The following is a 24,600-nucleotide window of genomic DNA, read 5'->3' on the forward strand; positions in this document are numbered from 1 at the left end:
ATGCTTGTGGTTGTCATTTAGAGCATACACCCAATTTATTAGCCTTCCCCAATGCACGGAGGATGGAGATGTTGTGCATCGGAGGAATGATTACAGCTCATCACATTTGTCAGTTCTCGAGTACACGGATGTGGATCATTGTGGATTAATGCATTCAAACAATCTTTGTTGAACCTCAAATGTCTTCCTGAATGTGCAGAATCACTAACATCAAAACGATACTCCTTAAAATGAGAGAACTGTTTTCTTGCCGTGCTCTGCCCAGTGGCGATGGACTAATTACTGCCACAGAACTTGGTCCTGGACTTGGTTATTTTTTGGTGTAAGTTCAGATTTCCAGTCCACTATGTAAGACCATATTGTTTACTCGAGATAAGGCTTTGAGAATGAATGATCATATATTCTTGTAAAATACTACACAGAGTTTTTAGAGAAGCGTGTAATATTATGTTGAGTTCAACGTAGGTGATAATAAATTTAAAATAAGACTACAAAAAAAAAAAAAAATAAATAAATAAATAAATAAATAAATAAAAAATTAAATTAAATTTTAAATAATTATTCTCTGACTATTCATTTACATTATCTCATATAAATTATGTCAATTAAAATGGAATAAAGTAGTAATGAAATACTTAAAAAGTGCCTCTCCTCTGAAAACATGCTTTCTTCTGTCAGCCATTTATATGCTACCTGGCAACAATGTAATTCGACACAAAGATGACGAACTGCTATTGCACGAGGTGCTGCCATCTATGAACTTCCTTCAAAACCACATTTCAGTGTTGCCAACACAATACGAGCTCGAGGAAAAAAATTTCAAATAATGCTATGTGTTATGTTCCCCGTAGAGGATACCAGGACCGAGGACATTAAGTGGTTGTCCAATAAGAAAATAGATACAGATATAGATATCTCAATGAAGTCTCTTTTGCACAAGCTTGCATTATTGCCTCATTATAATTATTCTTTTCTCTATTTAATAGGCTCATTTCATTGAAGAATGTCAGTGGAGTGCACACGAGGAAGCACTGGCCCTCTGCAGCCAGCAAAATCTCCACCAGACTGTTTACTTCCTCAACAGAGACTTGAGCTTCATGCGTGATGTAAGTACCACTCAGATTCTCTACAAAACTGTGTGCAATTTTTAGTAATGTTACCCAGTAGTATAAGTACAATAATACAGAACGATTTTGTTTCGGTTGCTGATGAAATGTACACTGAGGTGACAAAAATCGTGGGATAATGATAAGCATGTATACAGACAGCTATAGTATTGCATACACGAGGCATAAAAGGGGCAGTGCATCGGTGGAGCTGTCATTTTTTAAGTAGGTGATTCCTCTGAAAAGCTTTCTGACAGGATTATGCCTGCATGACAGGAATTGACAGATTTCGAATATCGAAGCTAAATGTGTGGGACATTCCGCTTCGGAAATTGTTAGGGAATTCAATATTCCAAGTTCCATTGACTGGAAATGTTTACGTTCACCTATTTGAAGACCATTTGCAGTGATTCATTTTCCCAAACAACTAGAATTTTTGTGGATGACAACCTGTTATGTCACTGGGCCAAAATTGTTTGCAATTGGTTTGAAGATCATTCTGGACAGTTCAAGCAAGTGATTTGCCACCCAGATTGCCTGACATAAATCCCATTGAACATTTACAAGTGTTTTGCACCGGCAACATTTTGCAGTTGTGGAGGTTGTAGAGGCAGCATAGCAGGGGCCGTCCAACAACTCGCACCTGCGAGTAGCTGCACGACACTCGGCAAAAGGCTGTCCAGCACGATACTATAGGAGGAGTCCCCCCTGACTTTTGTCACCTCACTGTGTAGTAGCTGAGGTTCTCAGTGATATATTATATTGCAGAGAGCAGTATGAACATTGGCTTAATTTGTCATTCATAGTTTTGTGTCAGTCTCTTCGTCTTGGCATTCACATTCTAGCCAATTTCATCACATACATTGCCGAGAGGGCTCACATTTTTGCAAGTATGTTTGTGGCAATGAAGGGGGGGCTGATTTGAGTCATTGTGCGATTTCTTCTTCTACAGTGCCCCTGTTCTTATTTTTCAAACTATTTGTTTTCCTGGGGCTCAACCTTCATTATCTGCCCAATTTACTATCGCTTTGATTGTACTTCCGGTCTCAGCCTTCGTACAGTCGATATTTTACTTTTTTAGTAAACAGTGCACTTATTTTGGTTAATTCGTCAATGGCAGTTGCTATCTGGTTTGACCTCCACTTAATTTACAGTTCCTTTTCAGGAGTCTGGCCTTTGTGGCGAAGGTCATTCAATATCCGGCACAGTAACCGGTCCATTTGGGGCCAGGTCGTACAGTAGTGACCTCCCGACTTCACAGGTCGCACACTGCTGGTGCCTGCACTGCTTCTCTCCCCCCACAAATGTCGAGAAGTTTATGTCTGTCTCATTTGGGACTTCTGACGACGACATACGTTCCGGGTGGACACCGCGTAGGAGGGGTGACACCCAGTTTGGAGTGAGTGGTACTGTGACAGATTGCTTTTAGTGAAGAAAATTAAACTGAATCCTCTCATTGGCCGTACAGCCCCAGCAGTCTCGTGAGAGTGATCGACCCACTTCAATGCTGAAGGGTAAAACTGCAATACGTTTCCCCATTTAATACGAATTGAGATAAGAACTGACCTGTCAAACGAGGAGATCTGAACAGTGAGTGATGGTGTGTCCTTAAATGTCGAGCCATTACATTTTGTGGAGGAAATTAAAGATGAGGAAGGTAAGTTCACTCCTATAAACAAAATGTAAAATGCATCTGCAATAATTAAAAAGCCTCCCTCTGTCAGTCACGGCCACTGTCCAGTGTTACTAATTTGGTGACCTCCTAGTCTCAGTAATGCATCACGAGAACATCAGTTGAGGGTATAATCCTCCACGGGTAAATGACATTTTAGATAGATGAGGAATTACACGCTAATCTGGAATGATGTGGAGTTCATTTTATCTGTCGAGTTCAACGTGAACCTAAAGACGGTGACGTAGATATTGTAGGCACGACGCAGCACGTTATCTCGGATGAAGAGTCACAGACGCGTGTGGAAGTAATAGTAAACCTCAAACTTTTGAAAATGATGCAGTGCTCAGTAATGTAGCTGTAACCGAAAAAGCTAAGCAGATGTCTGGACAGATCTCAATAAAATATCAGAGTGGTATAAAGATTGACAAATTGCTTTAAATGTACAGAAAAGTGGATTTGTGCACACCATAAATTGCAGAAAAAACTACAATATGACTAAGTACCAAATGAAACTAGTCAGCTTGTACAAATACCTGTGTGTAGCAGTTTGTGGGGATACGTAACAGAGAATAATCGCAGAGGCTCAGTTACGGGTAAAGTGACCGGGTGACTTCAGTTCACCAGTGGGATGCCAGGAAAATGCAGTCATTCTAAAGAGGAAATTGCTTATGAAACATGCCTGTGACCAATTCTAGAATACCAGTCTAGCAAATGGGAGTCTACCGGTGAGAACTAATTGAGGATATTGAGATTATACAAAGAACAGCAGCACAAATAGGTACAGGTGTGTGTGATTCACAGAAGAGTGTCACAGAAGTGTTGAAAAACTTGAATTGGCAGTCACTGAAGACAGATGCCTGAAAAAACCTATCTATAACATTTCAACTGAAAAATCTAGAAAATCTAGGAACATCCACAAGCCCCTCAGTAATGCTCCCCTAGTGACCGCAATGACAATAGTAGACCAATTGCAGCACACTGAGGGGCACTTAAAAAAAGTTGTCCTTCCTGCACCATTCCAGTTACAGATGGAACAAGAAGACACCCTACTTTCTGAAATAATGGAAACTGCCCTCTGCCACACACTTCACAGTGGTTTGCAGGGTATGGAAATAGATATAGACACAATGATACAAATTTTTAGTTCTTGTGGTTGGTGAAGATATTGTATAAATGTTTGGAGGAGTCAGCTAGTATCCACCAATGAACTGAAGTACTACAGTTATGTCAGTACACCTTCAGAACAAAATATGGCAGGGTTTCTGCACGGCAAGTCTTCGTCATATTTCTGGAGGTACACTGTCCAATGAAAAGTAAGCGGATAGCTAATTGTCGACGTAAGTATGGGTCGTCTCCACCTTTCACCTTTATGGTGGCTCGAACTCTGCCAGGGACACTTTTGACGAAGTGTCCGAATGTCTGTGGAGGAATGGCAGCCATTCTTCCTCGTGAGCCGTAACCAGAAAAGTTAAGTGTCGGACACCAGAGTCTGAACTGAAGTCGGCATCCCCACTCGTCCCGAATGTGTTCCGTCAGGTTCGCATCTGGATTCCCGGCGGTCCAGTCTGTTTCACTTCGGGAGTGTTATCGTCCACAATCTGTCACCTCACGAGTGCTGCTTTATGACAGTATGTGCTGTCTTCAGATTGTTCCTTTACTGTATTTAGTACATAGTGCCACAAAATTTATTTGCGTCCTGCATTTAGTGTTTTCTCGAGTGCAATTAGGTTGCCATGCCCTAAACGCAAAAAATTGCCCTTACTGTCACTCCACTTCCTCCATACTTCACTGCCGGCACTACACCTGACAGTATTCGCCAAATCCAATCCTCCTGTGAGATTACCACAGTGTGCAGTGTGGTTCACCTCTCTGAATCACTCATTTACAGTCGCCTCGTGTCTGACAGTGTCACGACGCAACGGGTCGGCTTCAGAAATGGGAAACTGCTTTTTACCTCCCTGTGCACAGTTGTTCTGCTAGGTGGACTGCTGGTAGCACTCTGGAACTCGCGAGTGATTCGTTCCACCAATTTCGTGCAATATTCTACGAGCACCCTTCGCAGTGCATCAGTAGAGGGGTTACGTCAATAGTCTTGACTTAGCTGTCAGTTTCCTGTGTTCCCATTTCACAGTCGCTTCACTGACAGTCGACTTGGGCAGTTTTAGAACAGTTGAAATGTCCCTGACAGACTCGTTACTCGGGTAACATTTTTTGGTGTCACAGAGGGACCCACTGTGCTATTACTGCTCCTCTACTGACAAAACGGTGCTCCCCGCCTCCTTTTATACTGCCAGGTCCAGCTCTTGTGACATTTAGTGTCCAGCTCATTAAATACTTTCTTCATCTTTCGTTTTCCTATCAGTAGCTGTTTAGGTCTCGGTAAAGCTACCGTCGACTCCAGAGGTTGCTTTCAACTGTACGTTGTTTTACTAGACACTGTCCCGTGGGAGTCAGTGTCGCTCGCCTACGTTCTACTAGTGCACTGATTTACCCAGCCAATTATGGGAAGATGCACATTTTAATGAAGAATCTGGAATGTGGTGCAACTGAACATTTTTCCACATATTCAGTTAGGTGAAAGTTAAAATGTAAGAACCGAATGGATTTGTCAACTGAAACCTGTGGATTTCTGATGGGACACTCACACTCTTGGCCTTTGAGTCATACGTCTTTATCTTACCTGTATTATTATTTTTCGTCGCATCTAGATCACATTAGTCTAGTTTCAGTTTAGCTGTTTCTACTGGGCGATTTTTGATTCTCGACGGTACTCTCTTCTGTTCTACTAGATCTCTTATCATTTGAGATGTTGGATGACTTTTTGTGTAATCCTTACTAGCCTTGTGTCTTTCTTTGTCTGCTTTTCATTTGCTACTTAAAAAGTGCATTTCTGAAAATTTGTATTCCCGTCAGCAGTTCTTGAAATTTGTGTTTAATGCTGTCTAATATGTGAAAGCTTTCTTTTCTCTATTTAAGTGCTTTAGCAACAAATGGTATTTATTAGCAAATTTTACGGCATGTGAGGATATTAACTCCACAGTCTGTGTCGGACTTCTGCAAGTTACTTAGTCATTATAATCATAAATAATGCTTACTGCTCATTTTTGTCTAATAAACACTTTACTGACTCTCAATAGTTAGCATTCAATTTTTCATAATGAAAGTGTGAATAAGCATACATGCAGTCACATTAACTTTGCTCTGTACATCCCGTGACGATGTTTTGAGCATTTAGGGATGACGGAGAGAGGTAAGAGTATGAGGTAAGGACCCCCAGTCCCGAAATGACCGATCATGAGTTGTGAGCAAAAATCTTTCTGATACCTCTGACAGTGTACCTCTGCTACTGCGAGCTTTTTGCTTTCCGTATTTTGGCAGGTAATAGTATAAATCAAAACCAGGAAAAAACGTCCACTTTACATGGGCTCTGAAGCGCATACCTAAAGAGCTGTGAGCACTTCTCCAGTAGAAGGTACATGAATTTCAGTAGGAAAGATGACCGAGTGCTCGTAGCTTTTAAGGTATGCACTATGGGGCCCATGTTTACAGGACATTTTTCCTCATTTTGGTCTGTACTACTCCCTTCCATAATATGAAAATCAAACAGCTCACAGTAGGAGAGGTCCACTGCCAGAGGTATGACAACAGTTTTCACTTATAACTTTCAGCTCGGTCTTTTCTGGACTGGTGTCACTTACCTCAAATTGATACATCATTCAATCATTCCCAAATGTATGTAATGTTGTTGTGGAATCACCCTGCGGAAAACACATTTGCCAGTGTTCAGAGATGGAAGAAGTCCGAGATAGCCTTCCGGCACCCTATTGAGTTGAACGTGCTTCGTCAAGTTGCTATCTATTTTGAACGTGGCAGTTAATCTGTAATGAAATTTTTACACGAGATTCAGATTATTTAGTAGTGCTCGATTTAATTACAAAATTTGATAGTGTAATTTGCAAGAGATACCTCTTGTAATTCTTTTGCAGATTGAGAGGTCTAATCTTTTTGCTGTCCCATACAGAGAGAGCCAGTTTTGCAGAAAGAACTCAGGAAAGTGAAGACACCTACACGAAGTTTCCAGTGGCTAACTCAGATATGGTTTCCAAGTAATTGGGTGGTAAGGAGGTTATTCCAAGGCCAGTCAGAGGTAATACCAACTGTACAGTGTGCAACTGCCACTTCCATTACGACGCCACGCTCGGACCCCAGCCAGGTACGGTTTTATCTTTCAGTGCTGGGCTAGATGTATGTTGTTTGAACTGTGCCTTCTGTAGTATCTGAAGGGAGGTCGGATATATTCTCTATGATGGTTTTTATTTTCTTTTCTTCTAGACTATCATTTTATTGTAACTGAAAGACTCATTTAACTCTCATCTTTGTGCATCCATTTGATAATCTCATAAATAACATTAAAATGATGAAACGAAAAAATTGTTCTCCAATATTCTTAAGTGAAAGTCAGTTGGTGGGAAAAATATTAAGTTGTGTTTGTATTTACCTTTATTCAGTACAGCACGTGAAGGAAGTATTGTGCAGTAAATTGAAATGTAATCTAGAAACTGAACTTGGTGGCACAGCTTTTGAAGTTTTCATCCTCCAGAACATGGCGAGTATTCGAACAAAGTAAGCTCCCATATGAGAATGTGACACCTCTATTCTCTACGTACAGAGAATTTCACATAATACATCCAGTGTGAAATGGGAACAAACGTCGGGGAAGTGCATTCCGATCGCCACACGTGTTGTGGCTCCCGTGCCACGCTCTCGCTAAGTGGTGTATCTGTTTTAGTTGGACTAGGTGAGTTGGGAAGAGTCTCGGAAGTAAGTGCGATAGAAATAGCCAGTGGCCTCACCACAACAGTAACACCGGTTCTTGTCAGACCACCAAAGTTAAGCACTGTCAGGCTCGGCCGGCACTCGGGTGAGTCACCGTCTAGGTCTGCAGAGTGCTGTTGGCAAAAGGGGTGTTCCCGGCTCTCGTGAGGCCATCTGAGGAGCTACTCGACTGAGAAGTAGTGGCACCAGTCACGAAAACTGAGGACAGCCAGGAGAGTGGTGTGCCGGCCACACGCTCCTGCATATCCGCATCTGGTGTCGCCTAAGGGCCGAGGATGACAGAGTGGTCGGTCGGTACCGTCGGGGCTTTGAGGCCTGTTCAGATGGTGTTTTTTATGAGGGAAATGGCTTTGTTATCTAGCACTTCAGTAGCACCTGCTCACAAACAAAAACTGAAACCTTACAGAGTAGTGGTAGCGCGTTGATTGACCGATTCAGATACTGGAGCTGCTGACCGTGTGATAGAAAAGCTGAACCTGAAATTTTTTCTGATGAAGCACGGCTGCATTCATTGGAATAAGTGACTTTCAGAACAGTCAATGCCGGAGTTTTTAAAATCCTCATCAGCTACATAGAGCGCCTCAGCAAATGTAGAGACATACGTGTGGTATGCTGTTAACAAAGTATTGGATTGAAATTTTTCAAAACAACCATAACTTCTGGTAGATATGTGGTCAATATACTACATCCTTTTTTTTCAAAGGACTAATAATTAATGAAAATACCTACAGTTAGTTTATGCACGACAGTGTAAGAGGACACAACACCGACACATCACGATAGTTCCCACATCGAAATCACCTCGCTGTATTTGTTTACAGCTGTGTGTGCAGACGTGCCAATTGAAGTGCTAAGAGCCACAATGATTTTCTTAGACCACTTTCAGCTCATCTACCTGCAGTACGACTGGACCCGATATGCCAGCTGCCAGAATCCGCAAGATGGGACAGCGACCGCAGTGAGCTTCCCAGTATCGGTTCCCGGTTCCCGTACAGAGTCGTGCACAGAACTTGAGACAGACCAGGAACACCCTTACTAGTAGCTTGCTGAGTTTGGTCAGCTGTGTGACTGGTGCTAAAGCTCAGTAGTTCAGGTTTCACAGCAATTTCAGTCTGCCTGTGACCGCTTCTGAATGCCAGATCTGGCCGTCTGCACAACAATTTTGTAAGGTGGTTTAATGGGAGTCAAAAGTCATCTCACTAATATAGGTCTTCAGCAGAAGAGAGCTGGAAAGACTGTCAACATTTCACTCTACATCAACTGCAATACGGATTGTAGGAGAGGCCATTCGTTTATGTTTTGCTTATGAAAGCCCGCCTGGCCCAATACCGTGTGACCCTACATAATGGTGGAATTAAGGATAAGACATAATAGTGATAGGATTTTGCACAACACTCTTTGTCTTCTGTCTGGAATGGGGAACTCTGTCATTCACGGACATAGCTCTCAACTTCATTTGAAGCCTCAAATCTCTCTGTGTTGATGGACAACTATGTGGTATCTTTTGAGCAAAAACACCACAAATTAACTGGTATCCTGATTCTTTTATTATACGTGTTTCCATCTTCATTTTGTATTCTGTGCAATAATGCAGATTTCTTTTGTAACTATCCCACACTCATCACAATTATTACGATTGACTTTGCAGCCTGTATACCTAGTCGAGAAAGAAGTGGTGCGAACGACCAGCACTAGATGGCCTCTCTGGCGATGGACTAATTACTGCCACAGAACTTGGTCCTGGACTTGGAATGCCATGTTCTTTTTTGGTGTAAGTTCAGATTTCCAGTCCACTGTGTAAGACCATGTTGTTTACTCGAGATAAGGCTTTGACAATGAATGATCGTATATTCTTGTAAAATACTACACAGAGTTTTTACAGAATTGTGTAATATTATGTCAAGTTCAACGTAGGTGGTAATAAATTTAAAAGTAAGACTACAAAAAAAAACTCATTCTTGTTTGTATTGTGTTGGCAATTTTTAACATTTACTTTCATAATTTTATAATTGTGAAAGACTTGTTTCCTTCAGGTGACTAAAGCCCTGTTTTTTACTTTTCAGGTTGTCGTTCCTTGGTGTAGTCCTGTAGGATTAAGAGCACTTTTCTGTACAGAGCCATTTATGCCCGATTTGGAACTTTCCCAAGTGAACGGAACACTTTTTCCCCGCAAATCTTCAATTACTCCCACTTTGTGTTCACGTTTATTAGCTCTGTGGAGGCACATATCTAAGTCTAGAACACACTTTGAGACCGAGCCAGACACAGGTGAGCAGAATTTATTTGACGTGTACAGTTCACTAGCTTTACTGGAGCCTACACGTGTGACATTTTGAAATCCTGTAGCAAGAAGACTGTTCGCTGAGATTGGAAAATTGGTTTTATTCGATAAGTAATAATGTCAGTATGGAAATATTGAGGAAAAAGTGCACAAAACTTCCTGGCAGATTAAAATTGTGTGCTGGACAGGGACCTGGGATTTACACCTTTCGTGGGAAAACGCACTACCGACTGAGCTACCCGAGCACGACTCACAACTCAACTTGTCCTCACAGCTTTACTTCCATCAGTACCTCATCTCCTACCTTCCAAACTTCACAGAAGCTCTCCTGCAAAACTTGCAAGACTAGCACTCCTGGAAGAAAGGATACTGTGGAGGCGTGGCCCAGCCACAGCCCGGTGAACATCTCCAGGTCCCAAGTTTGAGCCACGGTCCGGCACACAATTTTAATCTCCCAGGAAGTTTCATATCAGTGCACACTCTACTGCAGAGTGAAAATTCATTCTGAACACACATGAATTTTGCCTTCAAAATCACTTACCTCTGGTGAGGAACGGAAGAACAAATATAAGTTAAAATGAATCTTGTGAAAAATGTGGAAAATAGCCTGTAAATTCCTCTGCATACATCAGTAACATTCTGAATTAGTACAGGAAAACAACAGTATTCTTTAATGAAATCCTTCACACAGGTGCGACACATTGTTCACAATATTCTCAGTGTGTTGTGGTGGGGTCGGTAGTAGGAAGATTTCAGAAGAGCCCTTCTTCAGCGCTGAGAACATTGTACTGGCACAACAGCTCAGTTAGGGTGAGGGGTCATGTCAGATGGAGTCAGTGAGGAAAGGAAGACAGAGAAGAGTTTGAGGGAGTGTTGTGAAAGTTGACTGACAGCTGGGAGGGAGAGCCAGCAGTTACAAGGAATACGCATGTGGCCCCAGGCAGCACAGTTATGGAGAGTGGAGAAGGGGATTGTAACAGAGAGGCAGAACAGAGAAAGTAGGAGACTGTAGAGAAGAGGTTGTGATTTTGGGATGAGTCATAAGGCAGGGGTGGTGCTGGGTACAGGGCAGGAACTAGTGGAGATTCAAGAGGGGAGGATTACAGGATTGAAGGATGTGTTGCAGAGAATACTTCCATCAAGGTATGTCAGAGAAGCTGCTGTATGGGCAAAACGTTCAGATGGCACAAGTTGTGACACAGCCATTGTAATTGAACATGTTCTTCTTAGCAGTGTGTTCTGTTCTTGGCCATCCATTTGGGTGAAGAGCAGAGTGGTTGACCCATATATCAAAGTGTTGCAAGTTGGTGTGGCTTAAGGATGGGTTGAGATATTATTTAAAGTGGATGGGTTGTGGAATATTAATTGAGATGGATGTTCTTTTTTTCTGGGAACAACAATAAGTAGTTGATGTTCTGGTGAAGTTCATGGTTAAGTTGTTCCAATCCAGAATAATACTGGATGATGTTAGCAGTCTCAGCTACTTAGTGAGTTGCTGCCTTTATTATTTAAGTTATTTATTTACCACCGAGCACTATCCAATTCCCATTTTTAAGTACTTTAGAAGGCAAAAACTGAATGGTTCACACTACATAAAAAATACTGCAGACTTTATTTATTTGGTCTTTGAGTACAAGATAGAGACAATCCGAGAGTAATGATGAAGTAACATGAATCTCTCGTCAAAAACTATTATGCATTTGCAGGAAATTCTGTTAAGTGTTATTTACATTCATGTTATTTTACTATTTGTGTTTCCATGAACAAGTGAAAATTATCAGTATGATAACAGTAAAACATGTTAGAAGAACTGCATTAAGAGAGAGAGAGAGAGAGAGAGAGAGAGAGAGAGAGAGAGAGAGAGAGAGAGAGAGAGAGAGAGAGAGAGAGGGGGGGGGGGGGGAGGGGAGAAGGGCATAATAAAGAATTGAAACATCAGTGATGCCGGCCATGGTGGTCTAGCGGTTCTAGGCGCGCAGTCCGGAACTGCGCGACTGCTACGGTTGCAGGTTCGAATCCTGCCTCGGGCATGGATGTGTGTGATGTCCTTAGGTTAGTTAGGTTTAAGTAGTTCTAAGTTCTAGGGGACTGATGACCACAGATGTTAAGTCCCATAGTGCTCGGAGCCATTTGAGCCATCAGTGATGGGTGGTCGACTGTAGAAGTATTTAATTTGGTGTGTTCCTGATGAATGCTGGCTAGATAAACTAACTAATGAAGAGGTGCTGAATTTAATTAGAGAGAAAGTGACAGGTTGATAGGAAACCTCGAGACGCATCAAGTTTAGTTAATTTTGTAATAGAAGGGAGTCCATGTGGGGAGTTAAAAATCCTATGCAAAAGCAAAAGCTTGATTGAGCACATTAAGCAAGTTCAAATACAGTAAACATGCAGGTATGAAAAGCTTTGCACAAATAGACTCAGATGGGGAGCAGCATCAAGTTAGTTTTTAGATTGATGATTTCAGCAACACCAAGAGATGACTGCAATTGGGAGGTGGTGAATTGGACAGGTAGGTATAGTGATAAACGATACGAGTGCCTTTCTTTTTGTGTTTTGCCACATTTGTTCATATGTATGAGGGTGTGCTGAGAGGTAATGTCTCCAAATTTTTTATGTGACAACTATTAAAGCTTATTAAACAAAATAAATGTTATTAACATCCTACACCTTTATTCTTCATGTCTGCAGACCTGCAGTCCTCTGCCACTAGAGGGCTCTGAACTGTAGTGTGTAACGTGGTGCTGTGTGATGTAAATGTGTCAGTGGGTGAGAAACAGCATGCTGTAATTGAGTTTCATATTTGAAGAGTTTATCTACATTTACAGCATCCTCTTGTTTAGTATGACAATGCCAGACCAAATATGAGTGCTGGGACCCCTGCAACAATCTGATACCTTGGTTTACTGTCATCCATCATCCTCTATACAGTCCTGACTTCGCTCCATCCAATTTTGATCTGTTTCCAAAACTTAAAGAACACTTTTGATGACCTCACTTTGATACAGAGGTGGTGATGTGGCTCTGTCAAGAAAGTCAAATATTCTGCAGGGACAGTATCAACAGACCGGTCTCTTGTTAGGAAAAATGTATTCATAGCCAGCATGACTATGTTGAGAAATAAATATGCAGACATGAAGAATAAAGATGTAGAATGTTAATAAAATTTGTTTTATTTAAAAAGCTTAAAGATTTTTCACATAAAAAATTTAGAGGCATATTACTTTTCAGAACTCCCTCGTATTTGTTAGTAAAAATGAATCAGCTTGTTATTTGTGGCTGTATATTTGTTTATATTGTCATGTTTACTAAAACTGTTTAATTTGCGTGTGCAGGGTTCATCGGGAAAGGATTTACAAGACATGTGAATCGCTTATGGAACTATCTTGTGAAAGGATTACTGGGAACACTAGCCACCATTTTAATATTTCCAGTTATATGTCTGTCTATTAGCCTCTGCAGTTTAGCAATTGCTGCTACAGCCTTTATTTGGTGAGAAACAGTTTTTAATATCTTAAAGCTTTCATTTTTGTCAAAATTATTTCTGTAATGGATCCCATAATCCCTCTTTGTCAGAACGTTGTGTCATTAGTGTACAATCGAGGAGTGAACAGCAAATGAGTTATGCGAGGAACTGCCATCAGCATAATTGATAATATAATATTAACCACAAAAAATATATTGATGCCAGAAACCTATGTAAATGTATGACGTGTGTAGCAGTTACTGGCATAAGATGGATATTTCTGTGGTCAGACCGAAAGCTTCTAACAAATCCTGCCCTTAACAGAAGCATTCAGATGCAAACCACGGTGTATATGATGGTCACACTCACAATGTAGGTGTAATAGGACTCCTTGTGACTATGATACTATAAGCCCTCGATGAAGCATTCTGTGAAAACTGCTAATGCAGAGCTCGGAAAATCGCTTGGGCTTTTATATGTGAGTGTGACTGTCATATACACTGGTTTGCACCTGAATGCTTCTGTTTAGAGCATGACTTGCTAGAATCTTTCAGTCTGATCGAAGCAATATCCATCTTATGCCCGTAATTTTCACTGTGTTCCCCAGGCCTTTTTTAGGGTAAATTCATCCAAAAGACAGAGTTGCAGAATAAACACAGTTACAGTTGAAACAGCTGCCAGTATAACAAAATACAGCAGCTTGAACAAAGCCAAGAATATTAAACAAAGATAATTTTCTGAGTTCAGAAAAAACATCAGAAGCCATTTAAATGAAAATTACAAACTTCTCATACCCACTCAGGAAACAGAAAAGGTAGACAGAATTTGAGCAGACTTGTTGTGTGTATCAAAAAATCACATTAACTTCACTGAAACTGAACAAATTTGTCTTGAGGATACAGCCTGTTATTCTATTACCGTAGAACCAATGAAAAGAAAGGGGGGAGTGACTGTATATGAAAAACATGGAGTTAAGTACCAGATCCTTCAAGTTTGCGAATATTGTCTGGAAGAGCATTTTGAATGCTGTGGCACAATAATGGTTAAGTAAACCTACAAGACTGTAGTACTGACAGTAAACAGACTACTGGAAGGAAGCTTCCTAAGCTTCATAAAGCTGCTGGAAACATTTTTTAATGAGGTTATGCAGACTTCATTGGCACATTATTGTTTCTGGAGACTGTAATGTTGATTTTCTGTCAGATAGTGCTGACTGTGGCAACTAAGTTGTCGATTTCCAGCTTTGGATTATTTCCCGGAGGAAGATCCCCTTTGAGGATTGAAGGACATAATGCAGCAGCTACTGACAATTTGGGTTCTAGACACAATAAACTGCAGTGACTTGCCTGGTTTATCTGACCATCATGGTCAAATGTTAACAATAAAATTTATTGATCAGTTAGGGCCTACTCATAGAAGAAAAATATTGTATTGCAGAATCATGAACAATGACTCAGTCATAGTGCTTAGAGAGAAACTCTGTAAAGAAATTTATAAAGCAGACCATGCTTGTGGACACTTTAACTCTTTCTTGAACATATTCCTACAAAACTTTAAAACAAATAAGGGCAAAACTGAACAGAACCAAGTATAAGGGGTGGATGACTCATGGGATTAAGGTAGGAAGAGAGAGAGAGTTGCACAATTTGGAGAGAAAGCAGTAGTCATGATTTGAAACTCCATTACTATCAGTACTGTTGAGTCCTCCAATATGTTATTTAAAAATGAAACCTCCTGTACCACGTTCAAGAGAGAGATAGAGAGAGAGAGAAGGCAAAATGATTTGGCTACAAACACTGCACTCAGTAATAAACAATAAGGTACAGGTGCATTAGGTTTACTTGCACAGGCATTCTTGTGCCAGCAATGGACATCAGTTTAAAGTATGTAACCCCTGAGGAGATTACAGAATTCATTACATCACTAAAAAGCAATGATTCTGCTAGCTATGATGTTGTTTCTAGCAGAATATTAAAATGTTATGCTTACAGGATTACCCTTAAGCTATCTAAGTTATCAATCAACAATTCAGGGCACATTTCCTGATGGACTAAAATATGCTGTGGTAACACTCGAATACAAAACTGGAGATAAGCAACCCATCTCTGATTACAAATTGCTTCTAGTGTCTTTAGAAGTGTTTGGGAAAGTGGCCTATGATAGAATACAGACTCATTTAACTGACAAGACCTTCTTAATTGCCTTTAATTTTTGCTTTTATAAAGCAACTAAAAACCTTACAAATAAAGTGCTAACAGAGCTAAACAAGAAAAATTATATTGTTTTTTGGTATGCTCTGTGACATTGCCAGAAGCTCAATTGTGTGGATCACAAAATGGTATTTAGAAAACTAAAATGTTATAGCATTCCTTGTACTCAGATGGGTCAATACAGGGTCCACTCTCATTTTCAGTGAACACAAATTTTCTTTCAGTGACTCGAAAGTGCAGTTTAGAAACTAACATCTGCCGACGGCACGAGTGTACCGATCGAGGGTCCAAACTTGACCCTATCGGACACAACTGAACAGGCCTACGAGTGGTTCGCAGCTAACAGTGTGAGTCTTAGTCTCACACACACTTGTTTTGAATGAGCAGAAATGTTTCCTTAGCACCAGAAGTAGACATTAATGGCTCTACACTGAATGAACCACAGAGTGTAAAATTCCTTGGGGTTCAGAATGATAACAAGTTACAATGGCGAGTACATATGGAAAAAAAGTAAGGGTGGCACATTGTGCCCTCAGAAGTGTTGACCTAGACACAAGTTTGCATATTGTTGCTTTCTGTTGCCTTATGGATCTGTCTTCTGGAACAGTGTACCTAAAGTTAAAAAAAATTGTTTGTTCAGCAGTAAGAATAGTGTGTAAAAGTGCATATGTACCACTTGCAGGGCCGTCTAGTGAGAAAATTTTCATTAGTTCTTTTTTTGTTTCCCCCTTCTTTGATAATATTCTGTTCAAATTTCATGTCATTCCTCCCCAAGGGAGGAACTAGCAGCTAAAAGAGATATGATAGTGTCACCTAGTTTTCTATTTGTCTATCAACAACACTATAAAAATATCTCCAGAAGTTAAGTACTAGCCAGCAACAATTCTGTTTCCTAATTTTAAATGTTAAAGGCCTAACTTAAAAAAAAACTATGTGAACACCCATTCTGTGACAATGTTGTATATCGCTGTGCAGACTATGATATCATATGAGGAAAGATACGTACGCTTGAACGGCTGAGGAAAGAAACTGTTGCAGTGCAACAGTTGGGGTATAACTCGAGGTATCATTAGATTTGTATGACCGGCATTTTGTTGCTGGCTTTACCTCAGTTATCCAGCATAACTAAGGAGTTTGTCAAAATGAGGAAGTCAGAAAATCTAGTAGTCGGCCGCAGAGGTTCCAGTTTGAGCAACAGTTTTAATCCTACACTCAGTTTATTAAGCTCTTACTATCCATTTCATTTCTCTGAGCCAAAAGTGCTCAAGGACATAAATGTTTCAGAGAATGCTAGTGTGGTCAGTGAAAAACAAGTATGTATTGAAGGGCATAGTGAGAAAAAAATGGAATCATAAATCTGTCTAAATGCTTGAAAACTTACCATCTGTCTACCGTGAATATTTTGAGAAATTGACAGTTGCACAACATAAAGCCAACAGCAGTGAAAGGCAATTTCAGAAATGCTTGAAGGATGGTGCAGCTGAGAATGCCAATGTTTGTGTGTATCTTACACATGTCAAACTCATTGTCAAGTAGGATTACCAGTGGTCTGAAAATTAGTTGTTATTGTGATCTCCAATTAAAAAACTGGTTTGATGCAGCTCTTTGTATTAGGCTATCCTGTGCAAGTTTTTTCATTCCTGCAAAACTGCAGCAACCAACATTCTTACTGACAATTTTTCACTTCACACTTACCTCCATTACAACACTGATGATACTCGATGTCTCGGTATGTGTCCTACCAACCGATTCATTCTTTTTGTGGCTCCCCAATTTAAATCAGTACTTTCCCATTATGTAACCTACTTACTGACCCGAGGGTCAGCATTCTACAGTACCACAACATTTCAAAAGCTTCTATTTTCCTCTCATCTGAACTGTTGATCTCCCATATTTAAGTTACGTACAAGGTTCCACTCCAGACAAGTGCCTTTGGAAAATACTTCCTGATTTAAATTTATATTCATTGTTAGCAAATTTCTGTTTTCATGAAATGCTTCCAGCAATTGCCAGTTATTTTGCCTCCCAAATACCAAAACTCATCAGCAACTTTTAGTGTCTCGTTACCTAATGTAATTCCCTGAGCATCATCCGATTTAACTGACTGAATTCCATAACCCTTGTTTTACTTTTGTTGATGTTCATCTTATAAACTCTTTTCAAAACATTATCCATTCTGTGCAATTGCTCTTTCAAGTCCCTTGCCATCTCTTGCAAAATTACAATATCGTCTGCAAATCTCATAGTTTTTATTTACCCCCTGAACTTTAATCCCCATTACTGATGTCTCTTAGGTTTCCTTACTGCTTGCTCAGTGTACAAATTGGTCTCATTTTTCTCAGTGTACAAATTGGTCTTGCTTGTCGACTACTGCTTCCCTTTTTTGCCCTTTGACTCTTATACCTGCCACATGCTTCCTGTACAAATTGTAGATCACCATTTGCCCCCATCCCTTCCACATTCAGAATTTTAAAGGCTGTATTCCAGTCAGTATTATAAAAATATTTCCGTAGATCTACACATACTGTGAGCATTGGCTTGCCTTCTTTTACTTTATCTGCTGTGATATGTTATGGGGTCAATGTAGCCTTGTACATTCCTACAGTTCTCTGGAAACCAAACAGATCTTTCTGAGGTCAGCTTTTGACTGCTTCATACATTGCATTTTTATACTTATTCCTTTCATCAATTAAATTCAATATCTATTGTGTTATCTAGAGTAACTCTCACTTAAGAGCCAAAACATTCATTTAACACAAATGAACTTCCTGTAGCAACAGATTAGGCAGTTAACAGACAGTGACTAGCCAAGATTGAGGCAAGGTGGGTTGCGGTAGTGAAGGACATTTTTGTAACAAGAGTTTCCATATGCATTTTCAGAAAAGCTAATTTTTGTGGGAAGAATTCATACGGCACAGGCTGCGAAGCAGGACTGAAATCACGTACACTCTCTTGGACTGCACGCTTGGCAGTAAGGTGGTCCTGCTGTCTCGTGGCCACAGTTTGGTAGTGGCCATTCTGCAGACAAACGGCTTGTTAGTGATCATGGAATGGTGCACAATGGTTGCAATTAAGTTGGTAGATCACATGGCTGCTTTGACACGTGGTCCTAACCTTGTTGGTGTGAAAGAGGCCTGTGAGAGGCCTGGAGTTGGCGGTAGTGGGACAGCGTTAGCAGGAATGGAATAGGTACAGGCAAACATATTTTGTAGTTCAGGTGGTCAACTATTGGATGAGGCATTGTTGGGGTATGGAGGATAGAGGGGAGGAGATTTCTCATTTCAGTGCATGGCGAGAGGTAGTTGAAACCCTGGTGGTGAATGTGCTTCAGTCGCTCCAGTCCAGGCGGGTACCGAGACACGAGCGGGGTGTACCGTTGTGGTCCAAGAGTGTGCATACACGGTACAGTAGGTGATCGGGCAATCAAAGCATGAGACATCTGTTTGTAGACATGTGGGGAGGATAATTCAGTAAATTTGGAGAGGAACTGCTTGTCACTGTAGATGTGATGACCATAGGTGGGTAGGCTGTACGGAAGAGGCTTCTTGATGTGGAATGGGTGGCAGTAGATGAAATGGAGTCACTTCATGATTTTTAGTTTTTGTGTGGATAGAGGTACTGATTCAGTAATTTGAAGGTGGAGATTGGCATTGAGGAAGGCAGCTTGTTGGGCTGAAGACTAGACGAAGTGAATGAGGAAGAAAGTATTGTGGTTCCAGAGTAGGAATGTGTTTATGGTATTCTTGCCCTCAGTCCAGATCATGAAGTTATCAATGAATATGAAACAGGTGCAGGATTTGAGATCTGGGTTTCACAAATAGTCTTTTGCAGAATGCTGGTGTCCTGTGGGAAGTGAATAAAAAACGACATATAGATAAAATGGGGATTTTTCTTGGTATTTTGGTGATACTAATTGTTTTTTAAATATTTTAGTATGGGATGAGGAATTCTGCCTTCTGCAAGACACCTTTTCAGTTTTGTTTTACCAAGACATGTTTCAGCACTTTTTGTGCTATCTTCAGTGGGTTATTTTTTAATTTTCTTACTGTAAAATTGTTGTTACATATTAACATTTAGCGTAACTTGCGGTACATAGTATTTACAGTTGTGAATGAATATTTGTTGTAAAATACAGGGTGTCCCACGCAAACCTCTCCGACTTCTAGGACCCAAGAGAGAAAAACCACGGTAGATACGACAATGAAAAGTGCACCACATTGCATCTCAAAGAATTTATATTCCCGCATCAGAAGTGCCAAGTATCATTGCCAGAGTGCAGCATGGTTGCATGTAGCAAAAATGGCGTCTCCACAGCAGAGTGCGCAAGCAGTGATGTGGTTTTCAGAAACAAAATCACCGATTACTGTGCAAAGAAATTATCATTTTGTGTATGCATTTGATCCACCTGATGTGAAAACAATTAAGGAATGGTATAGGAAGTTTCTGGCAACAGGAAGTGTTCTGAAACATTCTGGCAGTGCACATTTTGGAGTTTAAGAAGAGACAGTGGTGGACATCAGACAAACGTTTCTCAGAAGCCCGTGTAAGTCAGTTCGTCAAGCACCTAGGCAACCTGATGTACCTTGATCAACATTGCATCATGTAGTTGACCAGCGTCTTTGTATGTGTGCTTACAAAGTGCAGATTCTGCAACATCTGACACCGAATGACAAGCGACGTCGACAACAATTTGCTGAGGAAATGCTGCAGTGTATTGATATAGATGCCAGCTTCCTGAAAAGATGTTTACTCTCAGATGAGGTAACCGTTCATCTATCAGGAAGGATTAATAGGCATAATGTTCGGATTTGGGTTCATCCTCATGCTGTCACTGAACATGTTCGTGATAGCCCTAAACTAAACGTCTGGTGGGGGCTAATGCCCTACAGGATTGTTGGACCGTTCTTCTTTGCGGAACAAACAGTGAATGGGTCAGTGTATCTGGACATGTTAGAGCAGTTTGTGTACCCTCAGATACAAGACTTGCAACCCAACATAATTTTTCAACATGATGGAGCTCTGCTGCATTGGTCAATGGCTGTTTGCAAGTTCCTGGATAGGAAATTTCCCATTTGTTGAATGGGACACATAGGACCCATTGCCTGGCCACAATGTTCACCCGACATAATACCGCTTGATTTCTTCCTGTGGGGGTTTGTGAAGGACAGCATGTATGGGACCAAAGTGGACAATATTCCTACATTGTGACATTGCATCACTAGTGCAATTGCAACAGTAACAGAGGAAATGTTACAAAGAACTTGGCAAGAAATTGAATATAGGCTCGATATTCTTCATGCTACAAATAGTTCACATGTAGAGGTGTATTTATGATAAATAAATCAATTCTTTGAGATGCTTGCTCTACAGTGTGGTGCATTTTTCATTGTTGTATCTACTGTGGTTTTTTTTCCCTTGGATCTTTGAAATCGGGGTGGTTTGAGTGGGACACCCTGTATTATACATCATTTGTTCATAGTTCACATTTGAGATATGCATTAACAACCTGATGCACTGTGTGTTGTTTATAACATTATGTTGAAAGTTATAGTTACAGCTTAATTGTCAAAAGAGTGGAGGTATGCATTAGTTTACATACCATACATGATGCTATTGGATACTTATGTTGGTAGCTAGTCTGCTCATCTGCAAACAGAAAAATGTGATTTTTATTTTTCTGTTTATTATGCTTTTACTAATGGAAATGGGTATATGTCACATTTTTTGTGTGCAACTTGCAGCTTTAATATTGTAGTGTTTTTTCATACATTGTTGGCAGGGTAAATAGGCTGATTTAGTGACCTATGGTCGCTTGACAATGCACTTTCTACAATTTTTTAAAACATGGGCAGAGTTTGCACCGCCATTATGTGTTGTTGTGGCTGTGTGGTATTCATTTGTTTTGTAGTGTGTTTGGCTGAGTGAGGCATGCAAGTTTGAAGGGTATTTGACATTTGTGATGTTTGGGACTGGAGCAGAGTGATGTTCTGTATACCTGGTTCTGAAAATCCTGCACGTTTGACCCACAGATTGACAGCAGTTGCAAATAAGTCGGCATAAGCCGGGCTGGCTGTATTTGTCAGTGTTGGTGGTACTTCTTCCAAGACTGCTTTGTATTGTGGTTCTGTATGCTATGTTGAGTCCTTGCTTCTTTAGTATATTACCCACCCTATGTGTGACTTTGTTGTTGTAAGTCATTACGTGCCATTTGACGCTTACTGTCTGCTGATTTGTTGTGTGTTGTGTTGTGTTTGTTTGTCTGTGTGTTTTATGGTTGTGTGTTGTTTGTTTTTGTATTTTGTGGTTTATTTTGTCTACCCTCTTTGCATCATATCCATTCTCCTGTGCAATTTGTTTTATTATGTTCAGTTCTTGTATGTAATCATGTTTCTTCATGTGTAGTAAATATCTGAAGCTGGTTTCTTTGTGAGTTATGGGGCGATTGGATTGGTTATGAATAATGGTGCTGGGTTTGTGGGTTTTCTGTAGATTGTGAATTCATGTTGTTTGTTTCTTTCGTGTATGGTGAGATCTAAGAAATTAAGTTTTCCATCTGTTTGTGTTTCAGTGGTGAGCTGCATTTGTGGGTGGAAGGAGTTTATGTTGTCATGAAGTTGTTTTATGCGAGGCTGTGTTTCATCTATTAAGCAAATTATGTCATCTACATATCTGTACCAATATATTATGTTGTACTGTTTTGTTTATATTATTTTGTACTGTTTTGATATTACCATTTTGTCAAAGATTTGTTTTTCTATCTGATTGAGGAAAATGTCAGCTAGAAAGCCACTGATTGGGGATCCCATGTGTAGTCCATCTTGTTGAGAGTAAAATTTGTTGTTGAAGGTGAAGTAGTTTTGCTCTGTGTTGAGCCTGAGTATGGCTGATATTTCTTGTATGTTTGTTGTTGGTATGTTTCCTTGTAGTTGGAAGTTTCTTTCTATCATGTTGATGGTTTCTTCTGTTGGGATGTGTGTGTACATGGAAACTATGTCGAATGAAATTAATGTTGCTGTGTTTGGTATATTTTCATTTCTCATTTTTTCTATTAAGTAACTTGAGTTCCTTAGACTTCTGTTTTCAATGTATTTGTATATTGTCTGTAGCAGAGTGTGTGTGTGTGTTTTGCTAAGTAGTTTGTTGGCACTTTGGTAAAGTTTATCAATGGACATAGAGGTATTCCAGCTTTATGAACTTAAGGCAATGATTTTAGCGTGGGGGCCTTGGGATTTTTCTGTGTCATTCTTTTGATTTGTGTTTCTGTGAAACTTGTTTCTATGTTTTTCAGGGTTTTCTGTAAGTTACTTTGATATTGGTTTGTTAGATGACTTTTTAACTCTGTGATGTTGTTGCTTTGGATGAATTCTAATGTTTTGTCAATGTTTCTTTATGACTATGATCAAATTACCCTTGTTGAAAAGCCCACAATCACCAGCACCAATATTCATAACCAATCCAATCACACACACAAAAAAAAAAAAAAAAAAAAAAAAAAAAAAAAAAAAAAAAAACGAGCTTCAGATATTTACTACACAGACTGAACAAAATACCCATGAACAAACATGATTACACACAAGAACTGAACAAAACAAATTGCGTAGGAGAATTGATACGATGCAAAGAGAGTAGTCAAAATAAACCACAAAATACAAAAACAAACAACACACAACCATAAAACACACAGACAAACATACAAACAAAACACAACACAACACGCAACAAATCAGAAGACAGTAAGCAGCAAATGGCACATAATGATTTACATCAACAAAGTCACACACAGGGTGGGTAACATACTAAAGAAACAAGGACTCAACATAGCATACAGAACCACAACACAATACAAAGCAGTCGTGGAAGAAGTACCACCAACACTGACAAATACAGCCAGCCCGGCTTATGCCGACTTATTTGCAACTGCTGTCAATCTGTGGGTCAAACGTGCAGGATTTTCAGAACCAGGTATACAGAACATCCAAGACCACTGAAAAGCCATAGCTCACACACAACATTTGCAGATCACCTGATAGCACAACAACACGTAATGGCAGTGAAAACTCTGCCCATGTTTCAAAAAATCTGTGAAAGTGCATTATCAAGCGACCATAGGTCACTAAATCAGCCTATTGACCTCACTGACAACATATGAGAAAACACTACATCATCAAAGCCATAAGTTACACACAAAAAACGTGATATATACCCATTTCTGTTTGTAAATGCATAATAAACAGAAAAATAAAAATTACGTTTTGCTGTCTGCAGATTAGAAGTTGTAGATTTTGTAGCAGACTAGCTATCTACATAAATATCCAACAGCATCATGTAAGGTATGTAAACTAATGCATACCTCCACTCTTTTGCCAATTAAGCTGTAACTAGAACTTTTGACATAATGTTACAAGCAGCACGCACTACATCAGGCCGTTAATACATATCTCAACATCTAGTTTTCAGTTGTGGCAAGACTGTGGGAACTGGTGTACATTGTGTGGAGGGAGGTTGTGTTGATAGTTGTGAGCAGGGCACCAGATGGTAAAAGAACAGAAACTGTACACATCAGTTTTCTTTTCCATTTTTCTGAATGATAATATTGTCAGCAACTTGGACCAATGAGAGGTAAAACTGATTGTGCAATTTTTTTTGTACCCTAGCTATATTGGGGACTGCACAGATGATATTGTTCCAAAAGTCTGATGGTGTGTACAGACTTGTAGAAGCTGCAGACCGACTAAATAATCTTTTGGTTGCCACTGCTCCAATGATTTTAGAAATTCTGAAGGAACATTTTCATTGTCTTCTGTCTTATATGCTCACAAGTCTTCCAAAGCTCTGTTAAGCTCTGGCTCTAATGCTGTATCTCCTATGTTTTCAGTGCTCCTTGTTTCATGTCATTTAGACACTTTTAAGTTTAAGAAAGACTGATTGTTTTCTGATACATATTGTTATTTACATTTGATAATTTAGTGATACTGAAAAGAGTTTATTTTCTTTGTTAGTTCATATGCATGTGATTGTGCATATGTC

The 24,600-nt window shown here is 40.0% G+C and overlaps 1 protein-coding gene across 3 annotated transcripts in view; it reads left to right on the forward strand.

Annotated features, from left to right (window-relative positions):
- The window catches only part of LOC124596496, an 836,705-nt gene that overhangs the window by 696,698 nt on the left and 115,407 nt on the right, over positions 1 to 24,600 (forward strand). For all 3 annotated transcript variants that reach the window (XM_047135655.1, XM_047135657.1, XM_047135656.1), the window contains 5 exons: positions 987 to 1,106; positions 6,803 to 6,994; positions 9,266 to 9,388; positions 9,681 to 9,885; positions 13,233 to 13,389. In XM_047135655.1, the coding sequence (XP_046991611.1) occupies positions 987 to 1,106; positions 6,803 to 6,994; positions 9,266 to 9,388; positions 9,681 to 9,885; positions 13,233 to 13,389 (797 nt within the window). The remainder of the gene's footprint in view (positions 1 to 986; positions 1,107 to 6,802; positions 6,995 to 9,265; positions 9,389 to 9,680; positions 9,886 to 13,232; positions 13,390 to 24,600) is intronic.

Source organism: Schistocerca americana, chromosome 2 (genome assembly GCF_021461395.2).
Source record: "Schistocerca americana isolate TAMUIC-IGC-003095 chromosome 2, iqSchAmer2.1, whole genome shotgun sequence".
In the NCBI taxonomy this organism is placed as follows: Eukaryota; Metazoa; Arthropoda; class Insecta; order Orthoptera; family Acrididae; genus Schistocerca; species Schistocerca americana.